This window comes from Sycon ciliatum, chromosome 5 (genome assembly GCF_964019385.1).
Source record: "Sycon ciliatum chromosome 5, ocSycCili1.1, whole genome shotgun sequence".
In the NCBI taxonomy this organism is placed as follows: domain Eukaryota; kingdom Metazoa; phylum Porifera; class Calcarea; order Leucosolenida; family Sycettidae; genus Sycon; species Sycon ciliatum.
In genome coordinates, this window is record NC_088647.1 from 9723246 (window position 1) to 9744890 (window position 21645).

At 45.8% G+C, this 21645-nt stretch overlaps 2 protein-coding genes across 4 annotated transcripts in view; one reads left to right on the forward strand and one right to left on the reverse strand.

Moving 5' to 3' along the window:
• LOC135817519 (tetratricopeptide repeat protein 28-like) overlaps nt 1-1624 on the reverse strand; it is a 33500-nt gene extending 31876 nt beyond the window's left edge. For both annotated transcript variants that reach the window (XR_010553553.1, XM_065330724.1), the window contains exons 1-2: nt 1116-1624; nt 730-969 (exon numbers count right to left, since the gene is read on the reverse strand). Coding sequence is in view for 1 of the 2 variants with exons in the window: in XM_065330724.1 (XP_065186796.1) it covers nt 730-969; nt 1116-1187 (312 nt within the window). In the remaining variant the exon portion in view is untranslated. The remainder of the gene's footprint in view (nt 1-729; nt 970-1115) is intronic.
• A 454-nt stretch (nt 1625-2078) lies between these two features.
• LOC135817520 (cell division cycle-associated 7-like protein) lies at nt 2079-21056 on the forward strand. Of its 2 annotated transcripts, none has more exons than XM_065330725.1 (7): nt 2079-2241; nt 5245-5316; nt 6310-6435; nt 8632-8760; nt 9104-9190; nt 10203-10265; nt 20454-21056. In XM_065330725.1, exons 1-7 carry the CDS (start codon nt 2182-2184, stop codon nt 20595-20597), a joined length of 681 nt encoding a protein of 226 aa, XP_065186797.1. In that variant the 5' UTR covers nt 2079-2181; the 3' UTR covers nt 20598-21056. The 2 variants fall into 2 exon arrangements, with proteins under 2 accessions (XP_065186797.1, XP_065186798.1); XM_065330726.1 differs by having other exon boundaries at nt 20264-20542.
• Nucleotides 21057-21645: the final 589 nt, after the last annotated feature.

The window sequence follows — 21645 nt, forward strand, 5'->3', positions numbered from 1 at the left end:
AGAGAAAAAGCTTCGTTCATGGGTGGGTGGGTTGAGGAGAGTTTCGTTATGAAAAATATTGATAGCTGAAACATCAGTCCATTTCAGCTGTCAAGTCAATATATTTTTCGTTCATGGGGGTGGGTGGGTGGGGGAGGGTCATAACTAAACTTTTTCGTTTCGTGAAAATTATCGATAATTCCGGATGGCCCCTTACTTATGCAGCCCTTTACACGCTTTTTCGGAAGTTTGGCCCAGATTTTGTTGACCTACAGTGCACGTAAATGCCTGCCTCGCCACCCGGTGTTGAAAAGCATGTGGGGTTGTTTCGAATGTTTTAGCTTCTGCATGCCAATGCATGGCTTCTCGATACATAGTTGCCCTAAATGGTGCTCTTAAGGTGCCGGGTGAACTTAGACCACTAGCTTTCCACAGTTACCCACTCCACGCATCGCGGCTCTGCGCCGCATGACGTCGTCTCACGCATCGTGGCTCTGCGCCGCATGACGTCATCTAACTTGCAAAGGGACAACATGTTAACACCTGGATGTAATGGCGGGATCTCTGTGACCAGGCGGGCACACGAGTGCAGCACGGTTGGCGATCACTTGTGCTTCTCAGTCCTGTGGCATGATGAGCAACGTTTAAAAACATTAGATTTAAAGATGTCCAAAAATACATGTGCATGTCTTTCACACAAAAAAACTCTGAACCTAGTTTCACAAGGGTGTTTCAACGTGACTCACTCACCACAAGTGATACGCGATCACGACGCAAAGCTTTCTGAGCATCGCTGAAACAGTCGTCAAAGTGGCCCAGCTTGAAGTTCAGCGCAGATCGAGCCAGCAACACGTCCACCAACGTACTGGGCCCAGATTGGTTAGCATACTGAGGTTCGAGCTCAGTTATTATAGCACTAACATGACGAAGACAACCATGGTAATCCTGATCGAGGAGCAAATCACTGAAATTGGTCAGGTAGCCGCTGATCTGAAAATGAAATCAAACAATCCGGGTACACATAGGATTTCGCGACCATTCCCAGCATAATTAGGGAAGAGAACTACATTTACTTGACTTGAAAAGGATCAATTGACAGCAATTTTAAAACGGTGGGAGAACAATCCGGAACGCACCTTTGACTTTCTCTCCGACGGCAAAACATCCACATCAGCAACAGCTAAGATTTTCTGTAGGACTCGAGCCATACTCCGTGCTCTACCTGAGATCTTCTCCTGCCATTCCAAATCCCATGAAAGAGCTTTACTTTTCAATAACTCATCTGACGAGCACTAATCTTGTAGATATGGCTAGAATAACAACACGGTGCAGATCTCTTCACGAAATAGTCAGCAGAACATACGGAAAACTCCTTCGAGAGGCTGCTATCGCAGAGCAGAGGTTCAGTGAACAGCACCCGAAATTGCTTTGGTCAGGAAACAGTCACACGAACAAAACACACCGACTGGACTACAACACATCAAACAGTAAACAATCTGGCTTTCTTGTCAAAGTCAAAGCGGCCCAAATATAGACGCCCCGAGCCACAATTATTGAGCATCAACTCTTTCGTGATGGCATTGAGGCCGTGAAGAGTCGCATGACCATGATTGACGCACCATAAGAAACCTTTGTGCTCGCCTGGACACCGTACGAGCCTGTTACAACTCTTTTGGCGTACGAACAGACGCTGATGCGAGCCTGTGCGGCCTGGAAGGCAGTGAACAGGGTGAAGATCAGGCCGAAATGAAAAATGTGGACTCGGTACATGTGGTTTCGGTATGCAGCGTACCTGCCGTACACCATGCATAGTACACACACTGGCGGGAAAGACTGGGGTACCGGTTGTCAGGTGCACGTGCTACCAGAAAGGGGGGGTTACCTGGTTACAAAAGGTCCGCTCGTACCGAGCTTGGCACATTTGGTCGTCGACGCGTCGGTTACGGCCGGGGCGGGGCCTGGAATGGGTCGAGGGCGGTAGCGCGTCGGCGGTCGAGGAAACGTAAACGTGGGAGTTTGACGTGATGTCGAAGTTGAAAAACGTCTTGCGAAACTTTTACTTTCACCGGTACACAGTACATGTACTTGCTTGTCTTGAACATGAAGTCATTTGAATTTTCGATCTTCACTTTCGAAATATTATTTGTCGAAGCTTGAAATAATCATATCATCTTTCCCATTGTTCTCTTATCTAAGCTCAGCATGGCTCTCAGCCCTTACGAACTACACCGAGAGCAGATGATAGAGGAGAGGAATGCATTTGTAAGTAATTAAACTAATAATAATTATTACTTCCTTCCTATCATGTGAGTGCTCCCAGCCCCCTTTTGAATCCCTCCACTCTCTAGGCTTCATATAAGGCAACTGCATGCCATATTTGTCTTGGTCACAATTGTGGGTATTGTGACTGATACCACTGGATATAATACTGATAGGCCCAGACAGATTCTGCTCCGGTCGCCTCGGTATGTTACCGCAAAATGTTGCTGCGAAATCTTCAATATTTTGCTGAGCCTGGTAGTGGCACTGCGAGAAACCCGACATTTTGGTCCATGTTACTCCTGAAAACCGTGTACAATGTAGTTTATCCTCTTCCCGTACACCGTTTCATAAAAATCGCACGGTCGGTTTCTCAACACGGGTTTTCACACACGTGTCCCTGGCCTGGGTTCTTCAAATCACAGCGAATCCCAGTGATACATGTACAGTGGCAGTGCGTATCGGTTATAGTGTGGTCGTGTAAAAGAATATACTGCCTACAAGAATGAACTCTCATGTTTTCATAATCATAACATGGATTTCAAATTTTCAAGTGCAAATTTATTCTTACAAGCCATTTTATCGTACAGTAGAATATATCGGTCCTAAGAATGGACTTTGTGTAGCAAAACATACCAGATTAGTACAAAGTATATCGCCTGTTGCAATAATATCCGTCCAATTCAGTTCCGATCTGACTCGCGTTGGGTCGTAGTGCTGCAGGTTCAACTGTTGTGGTCATGTAACTCATGTTGCATAGCCACATGGTAAGCCTATGTGACTATGACCAGCCGCATGCACCGTTACACTACATTGCATGTACGATGATCTTCCTGCCTCTGCGCACATGCACATGATAATTACGTCACACTTGATTTATCGTGTTTAAGAAATATCGGAAATAAGAATAGAAAGTCGTTTTTCAAACACCCACGCTATAACCGATACCTACTGTATTTCGGTGACATGATCACGTCCTTGGCAGTGCATCATGCTGAACGGGTAAGAAACAAGGAAATCCAAGTACACTGTATCAGGCATCGATTTTACCCAAAATCTCGATGTTTTGCTCCGATTTTGCCGGCAATTTCCGCTTTTTAAATTCTTCGATATTTTGCCGAAAGAATTGCTGGCAGGATCTGTCTCGGCCTAGTGACTGACTGATTTTTCTACAAGTACATGTACGTGAAGCAATAAGTACAGTATTGGCTTTTTCTGCAATCCCCTCATCAGTGTACTAGTATGTACATGTACATGTACTACAGTGCTGGCAACTGAAATCCGACCCCCTTGGCGGCGCGCCGCCAAGGGGGTCGGATTTCAGTTGCCAGCACTGTAGATTGCCGTGATACAGGCGGCGTACACACCGAACTAGAAGATGCCATCATTCTGCTTGAAAGTTGAAGTGCTTTGAATACGTGACATCACATCCGGCAACTGATGTTCTTTTCAAATGTCATCGATGCCTCCCTCTTTTCCTGACCGGGCATTTTACGGACTGAGGACTCGGTGCGGTGTTGGTGGACACAGTATCGTCACTTTTCCATCAGGTCACCGTCAGGCCCTATCACCATGGCGTGCCTGTATAGGCCTTGCTTGTACTACTGCTATGATGTCATTGATGATTGTAACTTTACTTACATGTACTTTTGAAGCAGTAAAACGTCTAAAAGCAGTATCCATGGTATCACTACAGAAGTATGATGCTGCATGGCTGTGCTTGTAGTAGTACGACAATGTAGGCCAATGTACGTGAACATATACATACAATGCACATGTACATGTACATGTATGTGTCATGTTTGACAATGTCAATGACAGCACTAATGTGACAAGGCGGAGGACGCACTGTATCACTACTGTATCAGTGGTCACTGTTACCCAGCACATACATGAGCATTGCGATTGGATCTCCCCGGTGGGTCGTACCCTCATAGGACATGATTGTCTCACCGACAAACAGACATGCTGGATGACGATAGGTATTGATGACATAATCATTGGCCATAGTTGGACGTAGCCGCTGGATATTTCGGATACAGACTTGCCGGCTGGGGGCATTGAATGCATTGGATGCATCAGCCAACAGTATTTCTTCGCATTCGAGGCTGTCATAGACGGATCGCATTGCATGGATGGCTGCTTCGATGCCATTATCGTGGCCAGCACAGAGTTGAAGGCATCAAGAGTCCTGCCACATTCCGGATGTCGTCACCAATGACATACAGAATGGCTTTTCCGATGATCCGGCGGACAACTTCCCGGCCTATCCCGATAGGACGGACACCGGATCGTTTATCTAGTGGAATAAGCCGACACGCTGTATATGCGTCTAGGGAGTGCGGGTCAACAAATACGGTTGCCAGGCGGCGAGCACAACTGGCCAGTCCATCGCAGAGACGGTCCAACGCTGTGGAGAACCCAGTGCACACAGTGCGCCTCCAGGAACTCAGGTCGACCCTGAGGGACCTGCTGCTCCAAATGTGTGCAAGGCGGCCGGCTTTGCGGATGACTTCTCTTGTGAGCGATTCATGATGCACTGCCGGGTGAGGTGGAGGAGGTGGCTGAACCCTCACTGGATTGCCTCCCCATGGAGAGGTTGGCCATCTGGGTGGTTCTGCTTGAGGATGTTTTAGACAGAATCACCAGCATTGACAGAGTCATCCGTATCCTGATGTAGGTACATGTAATAAAACGGGTCCCTTATCAGATTCTGTAGTGCCAGTTGGCCACCCGGCATCAACATGTTGCTGGAGTCTATAGCCTAGGCTAATCATGCTTAGGGTTGCGGGGGGGGGGGGGGGGGCTGGGCAGGTCCGAAGCAGTAGGGACAATGACGGCACAAGTCTTGTAGTCTCCTGGAACGCCGCCCACAATTGCAGACTATGTAGAAGGAGCTGCGGTCTGGCTTTCGCAATAATAATGATGAGGTGGTTGCAGTATAGTACCATGCTGCTGATGGCATTATGCACTGGTTTTTGTTTTTCTTTCTTTTTTGTCCTTTAGCTTCGAGAGCTATTCCCAGACAATGAACTGGCAGAGCTCAAGCGTGATATAGCGCCCAAGAAACGCACACTAGTAAGTTAGCCATGTTTGCTTTTCCCTCTTTGCCGAGAGTGTGTGACAATGAGCCGCTCAGTCAGTTCAGCAATTGTTCTGTATGCTGTGTGCACCCCGTGCCCACTCACACTCATAGACTATCAACTCTCGCTTTTTGCGTGTAACTAGCCTTCATCTCTCAGTGCCAGTATATACGAGGAGTCTGAGTCTTGTCTTGAGACTAGAGTACCGTACTCGCACGATTACAGCCCTCTCCTATCTCGAACAGTGCCCAGTCTCTAAGAGCCAGTGATAAAATAAAGCCCTCTCTTGAATAGTGCCCCCCCCCCCCCCGGCTTGTAACCGAGCGTATGTGCAAGTTTGGTGTTCTTTTGCTAATGTTCTTGGCTGTGTCACTGCAATGGTGTTTTCAGGATCAACATCGCAGTTCTTGTTGCCGTTTCTGTTGAGTCGTGATAGTTTACAGTGCACTTTAGGCTCTGTTTTTCTTTGTTTCATGCTGGATGACGCAAATGTACCAGCATTGAAAAAATAGTGCCCCATCTGTGATGGACACTGAAAATAGTGCCCCCGGGGTACTAATCTTACTACTCCCCAGTACCAGGTGTTCTGCTTGCTTGTGTAGCTCCCTTTGCATCGCATGTATGAACGCATAGTTACTTAGAGGTAAACTTTAGGATACGGCAGAGCTTAAATTATCCACACCGCCCTGTGCATGGGGCACTCGCCAGGGGGCTTGGATGGGGAGTATGTTCGGAAAAGGGAGTAGCCAAACACCCATATAAAACATGCATATTCCCAAGGGCTTTCATCGTTTCTCATGCCCTTCGGCATAACCCGGGAATTAGGCACTTATGCCACCATTCAGTACCACAGCCTTACGCTCTATGGGCCGCATACTACGGCATATGCAAGCAGTCAGTGTACGGACTGCTGCAAGCACGGACATGCCTCGACGCCAGACACGCCAGCTCACGTGCTGTTTGTGTTCTCTCCTGTGCGCGTTGATAGGTAGCACCCAGAAGCAAGTCGGTGAGCCACATGAGGTCGCCGGCAGCACGGGGTCCAGTGCGGCGCAGTCCACGTCTTATGGGCAAGGACAGCAGCATCCCTAGACAACAGTATTCACTGAAGAAGGTAAAGTGTAACATACCGTATCTGCAATGTCGTGCATTCTTTTTTGTTACAGCCGTCCCTCTTTAATCCAACACTTTATAAACCAGCACCCTCTATAAGGCCGAGTAAAAAAAATTACTAGATGATCGTCCTTTTTTTTGGAAAAATCGGGGAGGGCGGGAGGATTTTATTTTTATTTTTTTACTTTTTACCCTCTCATGCACACAGTGTACACAACAACATCAAGGTTTTTTTTCTCTTTTTTTCTTTTTTTTTCTTTTTTTCTTTTTCTTTCTTCAGCAGATCGATACTGACGTTGTGATATACTAGTAGTATGTGGTCCATATAGTAAAGAAAGTATTAAACAAAGCGTGCACATGTTTCCTGCATCCGCGATCGGTAAAAAACCAACGATTTCGGCAAAAACTCACGATTTAAAAAATAAAATATTTCTTGGGGCGCTGACAAAAACTGGGGCGGACGGGGACGATCATCTAGCTTTTTTTTTTACTTGGCCTAAACCAGCATAATTTCCAGCAACCAAAATATCCTTTTCATGCACATTGCAGCAGTGAATCAGATTTTCTAATCCAGCAGAATTTCTGCAGCACAAATGGTGCCGGATTATAAAGGGACCACTGTATAAGTATGACTCGTACAGAAACCTGAAATGAAATGGGTGTAGACATACGGTATAGTGGTGAAACCCGGTACTAACGACTGTCCATGGGTAGGCTTCCGCGGAATATGCTCGTATTTTACCGATAATTCTTTTGAGCACTGCTCAAAATTTCGACCAATTATTCCCGTAATTTCACCAATAATTCTTGCAATAATGCTTTTTTTCTTCCCTTTTTTGCAGATACCGTACCGCGTACGGGTATTGTTGCCACTTGTACGGGCAAAAAATTCACGGTTCGCGTGAGACTCGGCTGGAACCTTTTTTCTTTCTTTTTTTTGAAAGACAGGGCGAACAACTGCAGGACCACAAGCTTTTTTGGTACAAATCAGGGTGTTATAAATGAAAAAATTGAAAAAACGGTGGCATTGCTCAAATTTTACCATTATTCCACAAAAATTGCCAATAATTCCTGTTTTAAAAATCAGACCGATAATTCCCGAAATCATGCCGGCATATTCCACGGAAGCCTATCCATGGGACCGGCCTGTCGTGGCCTTTGCACCGAGGTGGTCTCTGAAGCCAGGGTGAGTGACCCTTGTGCACTCTACACATTTTGGTGCAAATTACAGTCCATTTAGAAAAAGATGGACTTCTAGCTTTTGGCCATTAAAATGGGTCAAACTTTGAGTTCAATACACCACACCACCACATTGCGCTCTTGGCCGATCCAAACTCTGCACTCACATCACCATGTCCTGGATCAGCACGAGTGCTGACCTTGTTGCGTGCACTCTGTGAACTCTACTCGCGCTCACCTACGCGCGGTTGGTCACAGCGTGTCTGCAGACTGGTTGACTATCAGCAGAAAATGGTGTAAAGTGCAAAGATATGCATCATGTTTTTTGACAACATTTTTGCAAAATGGAGAGTAAGTACTTTGTCCGTGTTCCCTTGTGGGTATATCTCATCAGGTTTTGACTGTACTTGGTAACGCAGATTAAATCAACAAATTACATTGCAATATTATTAAGGCTGCAGCCGCACCAGGTAAAAAATATATGCATGTGCTATAAATGCCGTTTTTTGGTATAGGCCGTCAAGGACACACACGGGAAATCTAAAACGATCCATTTATGTTTCAGCAAGTCGAGGACGCTGTATACGCAGCTTTTTCCCACATGTACCATATTTTTCATGTCATGCACCTCAATACTCACCGGATACGACGTTTTCTGGTGGTTGGGCGGGAAAGATGCATATACAACTTGCAGTGCGGCTGCTGGCTGCAATATACACAATATGTTCACCTTTTACATGCGTATATTCTTTACCTAGTGCGGTTGGAGCCTAAGGGGCCATCTCGTTTTTTTAAACTTTTGGACACAATAAAGTGACCTGCACCTAATATATCTGCTCGACGTGAACCTTCCCTGTGAGTCAGTCAGTCGGCAGGATGCGCGAGCACCTACGTTACAATAGGAGCAGCTGCCTTTTCTTCTACATTACCTGCCGACATCGCATCCTGTTAGCACATTCCGCTTGCCTCAAAATGGCTGACCTGATTTATCTGCCTGTCTATTCTGTTCTCTCTCCAGGAAAGAAAGGTCGGCGGGGATTCGATAGCGAGCCGCACCCGCCGTTCGCTTGGCCCACTTTCTAACTTGGCTTTAGAGGATGCCACAGTGGCGCTAGTCACATCAGCGAAGGTCTACGATCCCATCAATGTGAGTACCGGTATCCGAGCGGAAATGTCCATCGCATGCCACAGATAGGACGTGAGTTTCTGGAGTCGTTCTCAATGAACTGGCCATACAAGCTGATGCCACAGCCAACCAATCATAGTCCTTATTTTAAAAGTCTGTAGCTTACTATTTGTACATGTATTCTACGGGACGGACACCAGTTTGTTCAAATACCAAGTGTTTCTGTCAAACCAGGAAGCCCACAAAGTGCAGTCCTGGGTAGATTATGTTGTCAACATTTTTAGGGCTATTTTCTCCACAACCTGGGTGGCCGCAACTTTTACTCACAAACTGTACATGCGCGCACTTAATTCTGTACCTGCAGGGTACATCATGCCATCAATGCCGCCAGAAAACGCTGGACTTGAAGACTACATGCCACGGAGACAGCTGCATTGGTGTTCGAGGACAGGTGTGTGTGTGTACTGTATGCACTGCATCAAGAGTACATAACCCCCCAGAGTGTGCAACTCCACTATGGGTGCTGTCCCGACAGAATTTCAAGTTGACGTCATTTTGATGATGCAATGCGCACTGTACACGGATTATCAGACGAATCCGGAACCTGTGGTTGACCGAAGCCGATCGATCCTGTACAAATTATTGCAAAGAAGAACGTGTGATGCGTTGACACCCGTACACATGTTGTAAATCACTGCTGCAAGGAGCATTGCGTCATAAATAATGACGTCAACTTGAAATTCTGTCGGGACAACAGGGTATGTGGGAGTTGCACACTCTGGGGGGTTATGTACTCTTGACTGCATGCATGCTCCTGAGGCTGTGCTGATACTGGTCTAGTGTTAGACCGCAGCATGCACAGCAATGCAAATAGGACGGTTGCGTGAATCAATAATCATGCTTTTCCAAGCCTACTTGACTCTACTTTATGCTTTTTTTTCTCCCATTTTTTGAAGTACTCAATCTACGGCCAGTTAGCTGTTTCCACCTTCTTAGGTCTCATTCGCAGAGCGGCTCAGATTGACCAGTCAAACCGATCGCAACGTGGCCCAATGAACAGCAAAGCATTTTAAATCGGCTTGCAGCAGCAACGTCCGGGCGCATATGTCCAAGCCTACAGGGGTGATTAGTACGCAATCATAATAATTCTAATCATCTGACTTGTTTTGTATGTAGTGGCACCATGACCATGAGTTTGCCACGCCATACAATGCATACACAATAAAGTGATTCGCATCACCTCTACTTCTAGTAGAACTACAACCTACATGTAACGCTGCTTTGATTCAGTGCACTGACATTACACAGGCAAATTCGCTGGTAGTGTCCTCGGTTGCACGATTCTTTCCGCTTGCCAATCCTCTGGGCCTGAAGCTCTGTGTTACCGTGATGCTAGGTTCGGGAGCTGTGATGCAACTGTTGCTTGTGTGCGCACGTGTGTGTGCGCGTGTGTGTTCTTGCAGTTCTGTGGACCGTGTTTGCGGAATCGTTACGGCGAAGACATCACAAAGGTCATCAAGAACAAGGTGAGGAGGGGCATCATTACAAGTAAATTCACCATGTATCTGGTTATGAGGTAATCCAACCGGTGATGGAGATAATTCATTCCATATTCCCCAGTGTAAACATTGAGGATTGTGCTTGTCCATACTAATACTAGCAACACGGCTGATTGGCAAACATTTCAGATGGGTCTTGCGACTCTGTGAGCCATTCAGACTCTACTCTAAGAAGAGGTCCTTGGAGGGAAGTCACACTTCCCAAAAGACGTGTTGGACTCAGTAGAGCGTCCAGCCCCTATATGATGTCCAACCCCTATATAGAGTCCATTGGTCCAAAATCCACTGTACAGAGTCCAAACTTGGAATCAACTGTGGCTCAAAGTTTCGATGGACATCGCTCCCTGTATAGAGTCCAGCCAATTGGCTTCACCCCTATATAGAGTCCATTGGTCCAAAATCAACTGTACGGAGTCCAAACTTTGAAATCAACTATAAAGAGTCTTTATCATAGTTTATGTGGACAACACTCCCTGTATAAAGTCCAGCCAATTAGGCATCCCCTATCGAGTTCGAAATTAGACATAGGATCTGCTGTAAGCAGTGAATATTAACCAGAAAACGGCCTCTCTCTTTAATCCTTTACATCATTCACTTCTCAAGATAAAAAAATATGTATTGAGGCGCCACTGCAGCCACTTCATTACATGAAAACCCTACAAACACCATCCTGAAATCAAGTGGTCTCTTCGCAGACGCTGCAAATTACAATGTCTCAATCATGTAGTGTTGCCAAAATTGTGCACGCACACACACATGCACACACCCACACAACGCCAAGAATATACCTAGAAAAAACCCAAGAATCGAAAGAGAATAATGGAGAGCCCAGGATTAATTATTCGTTTTCAAATTATTGTGCGCGCGCGCGCGCACACACACACACACACACACACAAACTTATACAACGCCAAGAAAACACCAAGAAAAGAGTAAAGACACAATACACACGCAACTCCAACAGCCATGCAAACGTCCACCCATTTACATGTAAAGTCAAGAGGGATAACAAATAATTATACGAAACGAATGCCTACGGGGACGGGTACACGCACGTTTACATACACGTAGTAGTGTAAGAGAGTAACATAGTGCAGTGGTCAGCATAATACTAGCACATGCTGAGAGTGCAATAGCAAGCTTCACCATTGCTCATGGCCATGCAAATGTTCAGCAGCACTTAGTTCCGCAAGCTTCTGAAGATCAGCACACCTGCAACAAATAGATAGCACAAGGATATGCTTATTACCAAGCGTCCATAACCCCCCAGAGTGTGCAACTCCAGGTTGGGGTCTGGCGCAACGAAATCCAAACATTGCGTCATCCGGTCCCCGGGCAAACATGGGCGGATGGGGCCATATCCCCATGTGCATATCTGGTACATCCGGCGGGGGTTCCAAGTTGAAGGTTGCTTTGAAGCAAGCCACGGAATTGTCACGTAAAACGTTTGCTGCACGGGCTATGCAGTGTCAGCAGAACGGCTTTGATTTCACAGTCACAGAATTTATTTATTTGAAGAGAGTTTCTCTGCTCGTTGTCTGAAAAGCTTGTATTGGGAGAGTTCGTGACTCCGGGATAGCAAGAATAGGCATGGATATAGATTTACAAGATTTGATGGAAATAGCTCTTGGCACACGGCATGGAGACCCGATCGATTTCGAAGTAGATGTGCTTCAACCTGCAGTGAATGTTCCTGCTGGGTTCACAACCAGACGGTTCAAATTGACGGGTGTTCCATTGCATGTGAGAAGCACAGACTTCGAGCAATAAATCTCTATCCAGGTGCTGGAAGAATTAACAATTTCCAACACTCGACAATCGAGAGAAGAAAATGAGGAGCCCAGATCGAGCAAAAACTGACGAATATCGTCCACAGAGACACTGCACTCCGGCGACAATGGGGAGCGCTTTGCTTTAGGTTCAACAGTGGCCATTGTTCTTCTCTTATCGGAGAGACACTCAAAAGAGAAAACTGTTCGACAACTCTAAAATAATTCTTTGTGTACTTGAGCCTTTCCAGGCGTGTTTTTTTTTTAACGTACAATACCTGACCGTGGATTCGTAAAGAAAGACCCCAAATTGGGCAAACGGGCGAAGTAGGTCCGGGCCAAACTTCCCATTTCGTCATAGCTACTCACTACATGACGTATGAAGTTTGGATTTCGTTGCGGCACTGATTTGTGCTGAGAAGGATCACGAGTTGCACACTCTGGGGGTTATGGACTCTTCTTATTACCGTAATGATGCATGGGAGCACACAACTACCAAGTTCTCAACGAATGTGATGCTCAATGAAAATCCATCCACTCAAAGACCTGTGAACAGGTGACGGTGGGGACAATAATCTATTAGTAATACGAGGAATAAGATCGTTTGTGCACACTCAAGACGCACAGACACACCAACATACATGTAGTGTACACAGTGTTTCACTTCACTGCAACTAAATTGAAATGAGATGATTTGAACAATCTGTATAGCGTTGCTGTCAGTCAGTCTTCCCCAAGATGGAAATGCAATGATTTGTTGTCACGAGGCAGTTTCACTGACACAATGTCATGTTCGTGACATCAAAACGGTTACTTCAGGGAATACGAGTATTAGCTTGAAAAGCTTTTTCTTGTCATTGGCATACGAGCAATCCTCCTACTAGTCCTACTCCTACTACTACTAGTACACTGGCACTGCGTTTGTGGATCCCATTGTATTTGACATCATACTACAGGAAGAGTGTCGTGGAGTTCACATAATATTATTATCACAGGGATAAAATACATTTCTCATGAAATAAAATAATAATTGATGATAGCTAGACAATCATATACGATTGATGCAAAGTCCTTGCAGTCCTTGAGGACTATTAGGGGCCATCCGTAATTATCGATCTTTTTCACGAAACGAAAAAGTTTAGTTATGACCCACCCCCCTGAAACGAAAAAATTAATTGACTTGAGACTTCGTGCAGAAAATGATCTTGATTGGCTGTTACAACACACACATATCCTTCGCATGCAAGTAATGCCCTTTACCGGCAACTTCGGGGGCGGCGAGTAATAGTTACTTTTGTATATGAAATCCGTAACATTTTTGAATGATGCCAATAGCTCAAAGCGAGGCCACATTTTGTATGATAGTGCAAGTCAGATATATTTTCTTGGAAGTCTGGTACTACTTCTCGACCATGGAAACATTTATGTTCACCTACCACACACATACGCTGCTAAATAATTGGCACCTCTACGTCTAAACACGGGAATAGTACACATGCAAATCGTCAGAGTTCCGACATTGACATGATACTGCCAAAACAAGTCGACTTCGGAGCGGAAACAAACGCCATAGCTATCACAGACTTCAGTGGTCGTGCCTCGCTCGCAAATGAGAGCAGCATCGCCCCAGAATCGTTGTCGGAAAGCTCCGTAAGGTCGCACACACGCCGCGCTGCGCTGCCGTCAATCAGGTACGTAGAAAGTCGATGGCCTAAATTTCCGTCTCTGGAAGACTGTCGACACGGGGATCACTCTCCATGGCTTTCCCACCATAAGCACGATCAGATTCTTCCAGGTACATTACGACGACATCGTCTTCAGCGGCTGGCGCTCCCAATATTTGCGTGAGAATTTACTTGGCGTGCGCCCCGCTCCGTAATTTGAAATTCTCTTGCATCGGCGGCTGGAACGAAGTATTATCTATCTGTCGTCGGTCCCATGGGCCCAGAGCGAATGACTGCTAGGTCCTCGTCGGAGAAGTCATCCGAGCACGAAAGGAACTCACGACTGCACTGAGTACAGAGTGGCATCAGTGCATCGTACTGTCGATCTACTTCGAAGTACACATGTACACAATGCATGCAGTGCGCGTAGATTTTTCCGCTTTCGATGTTTTTTCAAAACGAAACCGGTCACTACCCACCCACCCATAAACGAAACTTTTTCGTTTCGTGAAAAAGATCGATAATTACGGATGGCCCCTTATAGAGGACTTTCCATTACATCACCTTTTTGGCGCCTTCCCGGTGTCCACCCAAAGATCACCCATAAGACAAGTCCGTGTCCTACGGTAAAATGTGCTTGGGTGGCAAAAAGAGAATCAAAATGTGTTGTTCGGTGTACGGTTGAAAATGATGTTGCAGGCCGTCGCAGTGGTGAAGCACTTTTGCTTTTCTTTGATGTGGTGAATAGTTTCGGTAAGTCGCGAGGATTACTAGCCGTAGTTACTCTACTGTTTATTCCAGCCTTGAAGAGGCGTTGCCGCGAGAAGATTGACAGAATCCGTGGGCCCAGTACATTGATCCATATTTACCTATGGACGAAGACCTTTCAGCCAATCCCCCTGCGTTGGGTATCCAGGCCTCTCTAAATATTTAGTGAATGTCTCCAGCACATATGCAAAGGACTCTCTAAAGTCTTACAATAGCCCTGATGGATACAAATGCATGTGTCTCATTGCTGGCTGGGTTGGCACATTATCGTGTCTTGCCCAATCGAAGGAAGAAACAACAACTGTCAACAAAATTCGTTTGCAAACGTGAGGCACTCGCGGAGTGTTTTTGCCGAACCTGTCCATCCTTGGGTAGCTGCTGAATTACCTGGAATTGTTCTTGGCACACACTGCACTTGCATGGTGGGCCTGGGAGAAGCATGTTCCCATGTTGCTGCAGTGCAGTGTTGTTTTGACTGAATTAATATTTACGTTGGAGACTGAAATGTGATGTGTGCTGAATGTCAACACCTACACCACTGGGTCACTCACCAGTGGCTGGCACGGTCAATGAACACTACACGAAAATAGTGTACATGGATTTTACTTCAGCTGGGCAGAAATTGGAGCACCGTACCCATAACCTACAAGTAGTCTCACTTCTCTTTCGCTGCCCGACTCTCTCTCTGTCTCTCTTGCTTTGCATGCCTGTCAGTGTATCCATGTGTGTGTGTACGTGTGTACGGGTGCGTGCGTGTGTGGGTTTTTCTTCCTTATCAGTACGAGTATGACAATGTTGACATGTGGTGGCTGGTAGCACGAAAGCTGACAAAGTCAAACACGGCCATCATCATCATTGCTCCTATGTAGCCAAAAAAGCTGGTGTACTGAGTGGCGAACTTAGTTGTCCTGATTTTAAAAACACGCTGATGAATGCACATCCAATACAGCAATTGTTTTTTCTTGGTCGTCCCTCGACCTGGCATTCTCCATAAGCAGTTGCTGATTACCGGTAGAGTGTCCTCCATTACTGCCTTTGCAAGAGTTACACAAGAAGTAAGATCAAGATGATCCTCACCACAAGAAGATCAAGAAGCTGAATACCGTGATGTACTTAACTGTCCAGAAAGACAGAAGATGAGGTATACTAGCATGTGCCGCAGCAGATGAAGAACTGCACAGCGCAGCAACCAAGTGGGAAGCAGAAGAAGATTGCGCAAGTAGGTCGATCAGAGTATTTATCCATGACAAAGGAAATACACATTGTGCTGAACATGAAGAATACACACTCGCATGGAAGAGATAATGCCGGAGTTGCACCCAGGGCCAGTACTAAACTATAGCTAGCACCACCAGTCATGTAGAGGCACGTGCATAATAGAGCTGGGTACATTAGTCATTACCATCAGCATCAGCACTATCACTCATCAAACTCCAGCTATACCTTGCACCCCAACAAACTAAGTAAGTTGATAGTGTTCGGAATCATCTTCGTGTTTCCGCCTTTACTGGTGCTGCCACAAATGAGCTGAACAAGTTAGTTAGTTAATTCGATACGTACTGGGGTGACAGGGATGATCATGACTTTTCTCTTCGCCAACGAAGTGATGGAACAATATTCGTGTACTTCGAAGTATTTGCATAAGGAGCGAAGTTCTCGAGTCGTGTGTCCGTCATCCACTGGTTCCGTCGTTCTCCATCGTAGGGAAAACGATAACAACTCAAAGACGATCCAGGTGTGGGAACATCCGATCGCGAGCAGCCCTTTGGTATTCTCAAACTACAGTATGCAAAATGGAACTTCTTTCGAAAAACACTGTTTCTTTCCAGTGCAGTCTTCTTTTTTTGCCACCCAAGCTCCGTTTCAAGTCCGGTGATCGGTGGTGAACTCGATGATCTTTGGCCCGAATCCTCATAGGCCGCACGGTATGACTCATTGGAAAGTCCTCTATAGCTTAGTAAGCCTTACGTAGTTACGAAGTGGTTGATTACTTTCAGGGCTGGTATTTGGGATCACAAAACGGCAAACACGTCAGAGGCCATCTTGAATCACTCTACGTCATCAGATACCCGCACGTGATGCGGGGCCGCGAGATCACGACTGTGCAAAAGTGTACTTGCCAGTGCAGTCTTTGACCTAGCTGCAAGAGCAAGTGCTAGTTTTTTTATTTTTTGGTGGTGCTTGAACTAGTTCGAACTGCTTCCCTTCGACTTTCTTTGACAGAGCGGGTGCTGTTAGGGTTTCCTGTTGTCAGTTTGTATCCACCACCGGTCTTGTATGTCAGTGCTTGTACAAGGAGGTGTTCAGTAGTTATTTTCAGTCCGCACCATGGGTCGTATCCAGGGTAGGAAAAAGTCGCACTCTGACCGGCTTGATTATCCCGAGTCGAGAAAGAAGCGAACTAGTGGCCAGTTCGGCTCAGTATCATGGCCAGCTGGACGTAGATCAGATCGCCCAGAGGTCGAACAAACCGGCAGTAGTCCTGAAATCCTTACTTCGCAGAACATTGACGATGTGGAGCGCGGTGTTCAAGAACAAGGAACCATGGTAATAATTGGATTCGCTCCAGAAAATTATTCTCGTGGTTCCCGGTTCCTTTCCCATGACTCTAATATTTCCTATGGTCTGGATACGTGCATCACGCTGAAGCCTAGATGAATCAGATTGTAAGTCAGTCTTCTCTCTAGCTCAAGATTTTGCGAACATGTTATCAGTGAACAATAAAAGCAAAGGACACAGTGCAACAAATGGAAAATGCACGTCTCCTTCTTTTCCTTGCCGTGCGCTCTGCACTGTCACAGTCTGCAGTTCTGACTGGAAGGTGTCTTCCGTTTGTGAAAGAACCAGCGCAAATCGCGCGTGGCGCAGCGTCCTTCAAAACGACACAAGTGAGCTCCACATGAGCCGATTTTGACAATCGATGGCTCAAAATTTTCAGTAGGAGATGCTCCATACTTTGACCGAAGCGAATTTCGCCAAAACGATCCTAAAGGTGAGACACGTTTACCGAGTTTGAGGGTGTTATTTGAGGTCCAAATTGCGAAAATCGAAAAATCCTTCGGTGAATCCCTTTGCCCACATCTGAACTCGGTGCCTGCAAAATCTCAGCCTGCTAGAGAGAACTGTGGCTCACTTGCGTGGATTTGAACAGGCCAGAGTCGACGCGAAGTACGGCAAGATTCCCTGTACACAGCATGGTGTGGCACATGTCACGTGAACCAAAATGGCGCCCACGTGTTTCTGTACAAGTACTAGCCCTGACTTTTAGGGCATTCATTCAAGCAACATCAAACAAACGCGATACGCTCCTTGAAAATGGAAAAAAATTCAAGCATAACGACAGAACAGCAGACAAATCGAAACGAGTAAAAGCTTCCTTACCTCAGTCATCGTCCTGCCCGGATGATGTAGTTGGACAGCCTTTTGACACGGTGGTACAGGCAGCTCTTGTCCAGTCAAACAGGGGTATCCTTGTGGCGTCGAACGAAAGAGAGTGTCAGTGTATCTGACTCGTCAGATTGCAACTGTGATGAACTTTTCTCTTTCTCCGCTTTCTGCTTTCATCCCTCGCTCTGATGAAACCGTTCAAACATCTTACTGGCAGCAATGGCCAGCCAAACAGGGGATCCTTGTGGCGTCGAACGAAAGAGAGCGTCAGTGAACCTGACTCGTCAGATTTGAACTGTGCTGAACCTTTCTCGTTCTGCAATTTCTGCTTTCATCCCGCGCACTGATGAAACGTCTTCAGAGAACCACAAGACGCTTTCCAGATTTGATTTTGAACGTCTCCTTATCATCCTTGGTTACCTCGAGACAGATTACTGTCAGCAACTGCACAGCAGAATTGGCAGCCATGGCTGAAGTGAAGAAAGGAATGCGCTGCCACGAGGCAAGCAAAACTGAAAATGACTTGTGTTTGTTCTCTTTCGGGCACAACACACAGGACGGCGTGACTGGATAAACTGGACTCCTGCCCTGGACTGTGAATAGGGGACTTGTAGAAAAAGTGTACACCTGGGGATTGCGCGGCAGGATGAAGCTGATCAAAACTGAGTGGACTCCTGGACTCTATAGTGGATTTTGGACCAATGGACTCTATATAGGGTGCTGGACATCATATAGTGCATGGACTCTATACTGAGTCCTACAGATGTTTTTCACGTGAGGTCAAGCTGGACTATACTCTTTCAGGGTTCTAGCCAAAGGGGGGTAGGGGGGGGCGCAGCGCCCCCCTGTGAAAAAGTGCCGCCCCCCCCCCCCCCCTGCTCATTTTCCGATTTTTGTGTTTTTTCATGCCATTCATCGAAAATACAGTCGATAGTCACTACTAGAGGGTTCATAAAGGCACATTTGTGAGGGGTGAAGTCGGGGGTTCACCCTGTATGTTGCATTTTGCATGGCAAGACAATTTTGGACAATGGAAAAAATGGGTCATGGGTTAACTTTTTCCCATGCCCGCCCCCCTACTATATTGACCTGGCTAGAACCCTGCTCTTTCCTCCTTGGGCCACCTGCCAGCCAGAGCCAACTCATCAGATACCAGCCGGGCAGCTAGGGTCCAGGAACCCTCTCCATGTGGTTGCATAGAAAAGAGTGTGCTTTGTACGAGGGAGTAGTAACATGCGTTATTCTACTACTCCGTGCTGTGTACTCTCAAGTACCATACTGTAAAAGCCATTATTCTAACGAGGCGCATATATAACGATTTCCCAAAATTGACTAGTTTACGCGTACGAAAGGTAACGATTCTCACTCATTCTCAACGCTCAATAGGACAGTATATGTATCGATTTCTGTATAATTATTTCTATTTTAACGACAGATTTCTCCTCGTTAACTCGTTAGAGTTAGCACTTCGTTATATATATAATTATGGCTTTTACAGTAATATTATTACCGTATGTCCGCACCTTTATTAAAGCCATGGAGTTATATTCGATTATAAAGCCAGTCTCGGTTATAAAGCCAGTCTCAGTTATAAAGCCATGGGCTTCATAAATGAAATGACATTTGACGTGTTTTGTAAAAATGAGGGAATAAGTACTATGCAAACAAACGTACAGCCCAGCAGGAAGGGTGAACAGGTGGGTTTAGATTGAAATTTCTGTGTGGACTTTGACTTTTATGGCATGGCGTAGTCGGTGAGTCATTTTACATCTAAAATAGCTAGGAAAGCAGCGGTGTTTCGAATATAAGGCCATGGCTTTAAAGGCGCTGACATACGGTATGCTATCCATGAAAGAAAAAGTACTCTAATTTCAGAAATAATTGCAGGTGCTCAATATTTTCGGTATGAGGGCCTCGAAAGGCCAGGGTAGGCGAACAGAAGATTTAGGTACAGAGAAGCAGTTTCCTATTGGATGATTTGTGTATTGTAGTGTTTGTTCGGTTTATCAAACTTTTAGGTATGAAACAGATGCACCGGAAGTACTGAAAATAAAAGTACACCGAAAATTTGTGAAATCACAGTAGAGTATTCACCAAGAGTATGCACCCGTAGCTATAGGTTAGTGTGCGGCACACTGCTTTTATTGTGCACCATGCCATGCACTTTATAGGCATTCAAAATCCACGATCTCTAGTGCCACCGCTCACGTTTTTGCTTGATTCGTTGCAATCCCGGCGCGATCTGTCAACTCTGGGTGTACACACATGTTTTTGTAAAGAAGTGGCTGTGTCCATCATGCTGAGAGATCTGCACCCATTACTGGCATTAGAACTTTCGTGTGCACATGTGTGTGGGCGTGCACGCGTGTCTATGCAGGTCTTTGTGCAGAAATGGCTGTGTCCAACGTGCCAAGAGATCTGCACCCATTCCCATTAGAAGTGTGTGTGTGTGTGTGTGTGTCTGAGTGTGTGTGTGTGTGTGTGTGTGTGTGTGTCTGAGTGTGTGTGTGTGTGTGTCTGAGTGTGTGTGTGTGTGTGCACGCATGTCCATGCATGTCTTTGTGTAGAAATGGTTGTGTCCACCGTGCCGAGAGATCTGCAACTGCAGCATTTGTCTCAACAGAAGCGGACGTCGTCCAACCGGCATCCTGATCCACACGGCCAGAGATAGTGGCTTTGAGAGTGTCCATTCGTTTCTCAAGGCCGGCTAAGCACTCTTTGCACGACCGACAAATACCTGAAGGCTAGTTGATTTCCAGATGTGTACGGCCTCTTCCACTACCACCAGCTCTACATTTACATCAAAGCAGTTTGTTTTGCCATCCCATAATACCAACTTGTGTGTCTCTTACTGTGCATGAAAACCGCCACAATTTCAGAGACATACTCTCGATTCTGACATCGGATTTATTTTCTTCATTTCTCTTTTATTCCCAAACACCATCACAATCATAATTTCTATTTAGTATTTACAGTTCCAACCGAAGTCTATCCTAGTTTTCATTATACTCTTCCATTCACTCTCACACATGCCTCTATTCTGAACCATTATGAAAGGCTCTATTTTTATATTTCTGAGCACAATCTGTTTTGTCCAATAAAAGCTAATATTCGCAATCGCAACACGTGCGTGTTGTGTAATATATACGTGTACATGTATGCCGTCCCTGCAGTCACTTTCAGCTGCAGCAATGTGGCCACGATGGCGTGGGTGAATTATTCTGCATTACAGTGCTGCCTGCAAGCACTCAACATTACGGTGACATTCTGAACAGCTCAAGCTTGCAACATCTACTTGGGCTCAGTTCTTGTACAAGGACCTGCATCTAGAAGTGTATGTTATCATGACAATGCGCATAGGATACAACCGAGCTGCAAAAATATCTCCATATGTGAACGTCTAGTTATAGGGACAGTTTCAGCTACAGTTAGAGCAAGTGCAGATTTCGGGAAGGACAGTCCGACACTATCTCAACAAAATCCATAGCCTGTCCCCACAGGATACCGCGGACGCGCAATTTTCCGCGTTCTCGAGAGATTTTGCATAAAACCCGCGTTATTCATGGATGTACAAGAAAATAGGACATGATGTTGAAAATGTACTACAAAGTCGTACCTGTGCATGAGTTTGTACGACAAAGTTGTATACTTGCATGAAACTGTATGCTAAAGTTGTACAAATGACAGTTATCTCGTGCAAGAAGACCCCATTACACCGCATATTTGCCGCATATTAAATGGCCTCTTTTCGCCCGCATA

What these genes read in the sequence shown, in the direction of transcription:
- LOC135817520 (XM_065330725.1), top strand. Translation starts at nt 2,182, where the DNA reads ATGGCTCTCAGCCCTTACGAACTACACCGAGAGCAGATGATAGAGGAG. An exon ending in AACAGTATTCACTGAAGAAG is followed by an intron (nt 6,436 to 8,631) that starts GTAAAGTGTAAC and finishes TTCTCTCTCCAG; the next exon opens with GAAAGAAAGGTCGGCGGGGA. An exon ending in GCATTGGTGTTCGAGGACAG is followed by an intron (nt 9,191 to 10,202) that starts GTGTGTGTGTGT and finishes GTGTTCTTGCAG; the next exon opens with TTCTGTGGACCGTGTTTGCG.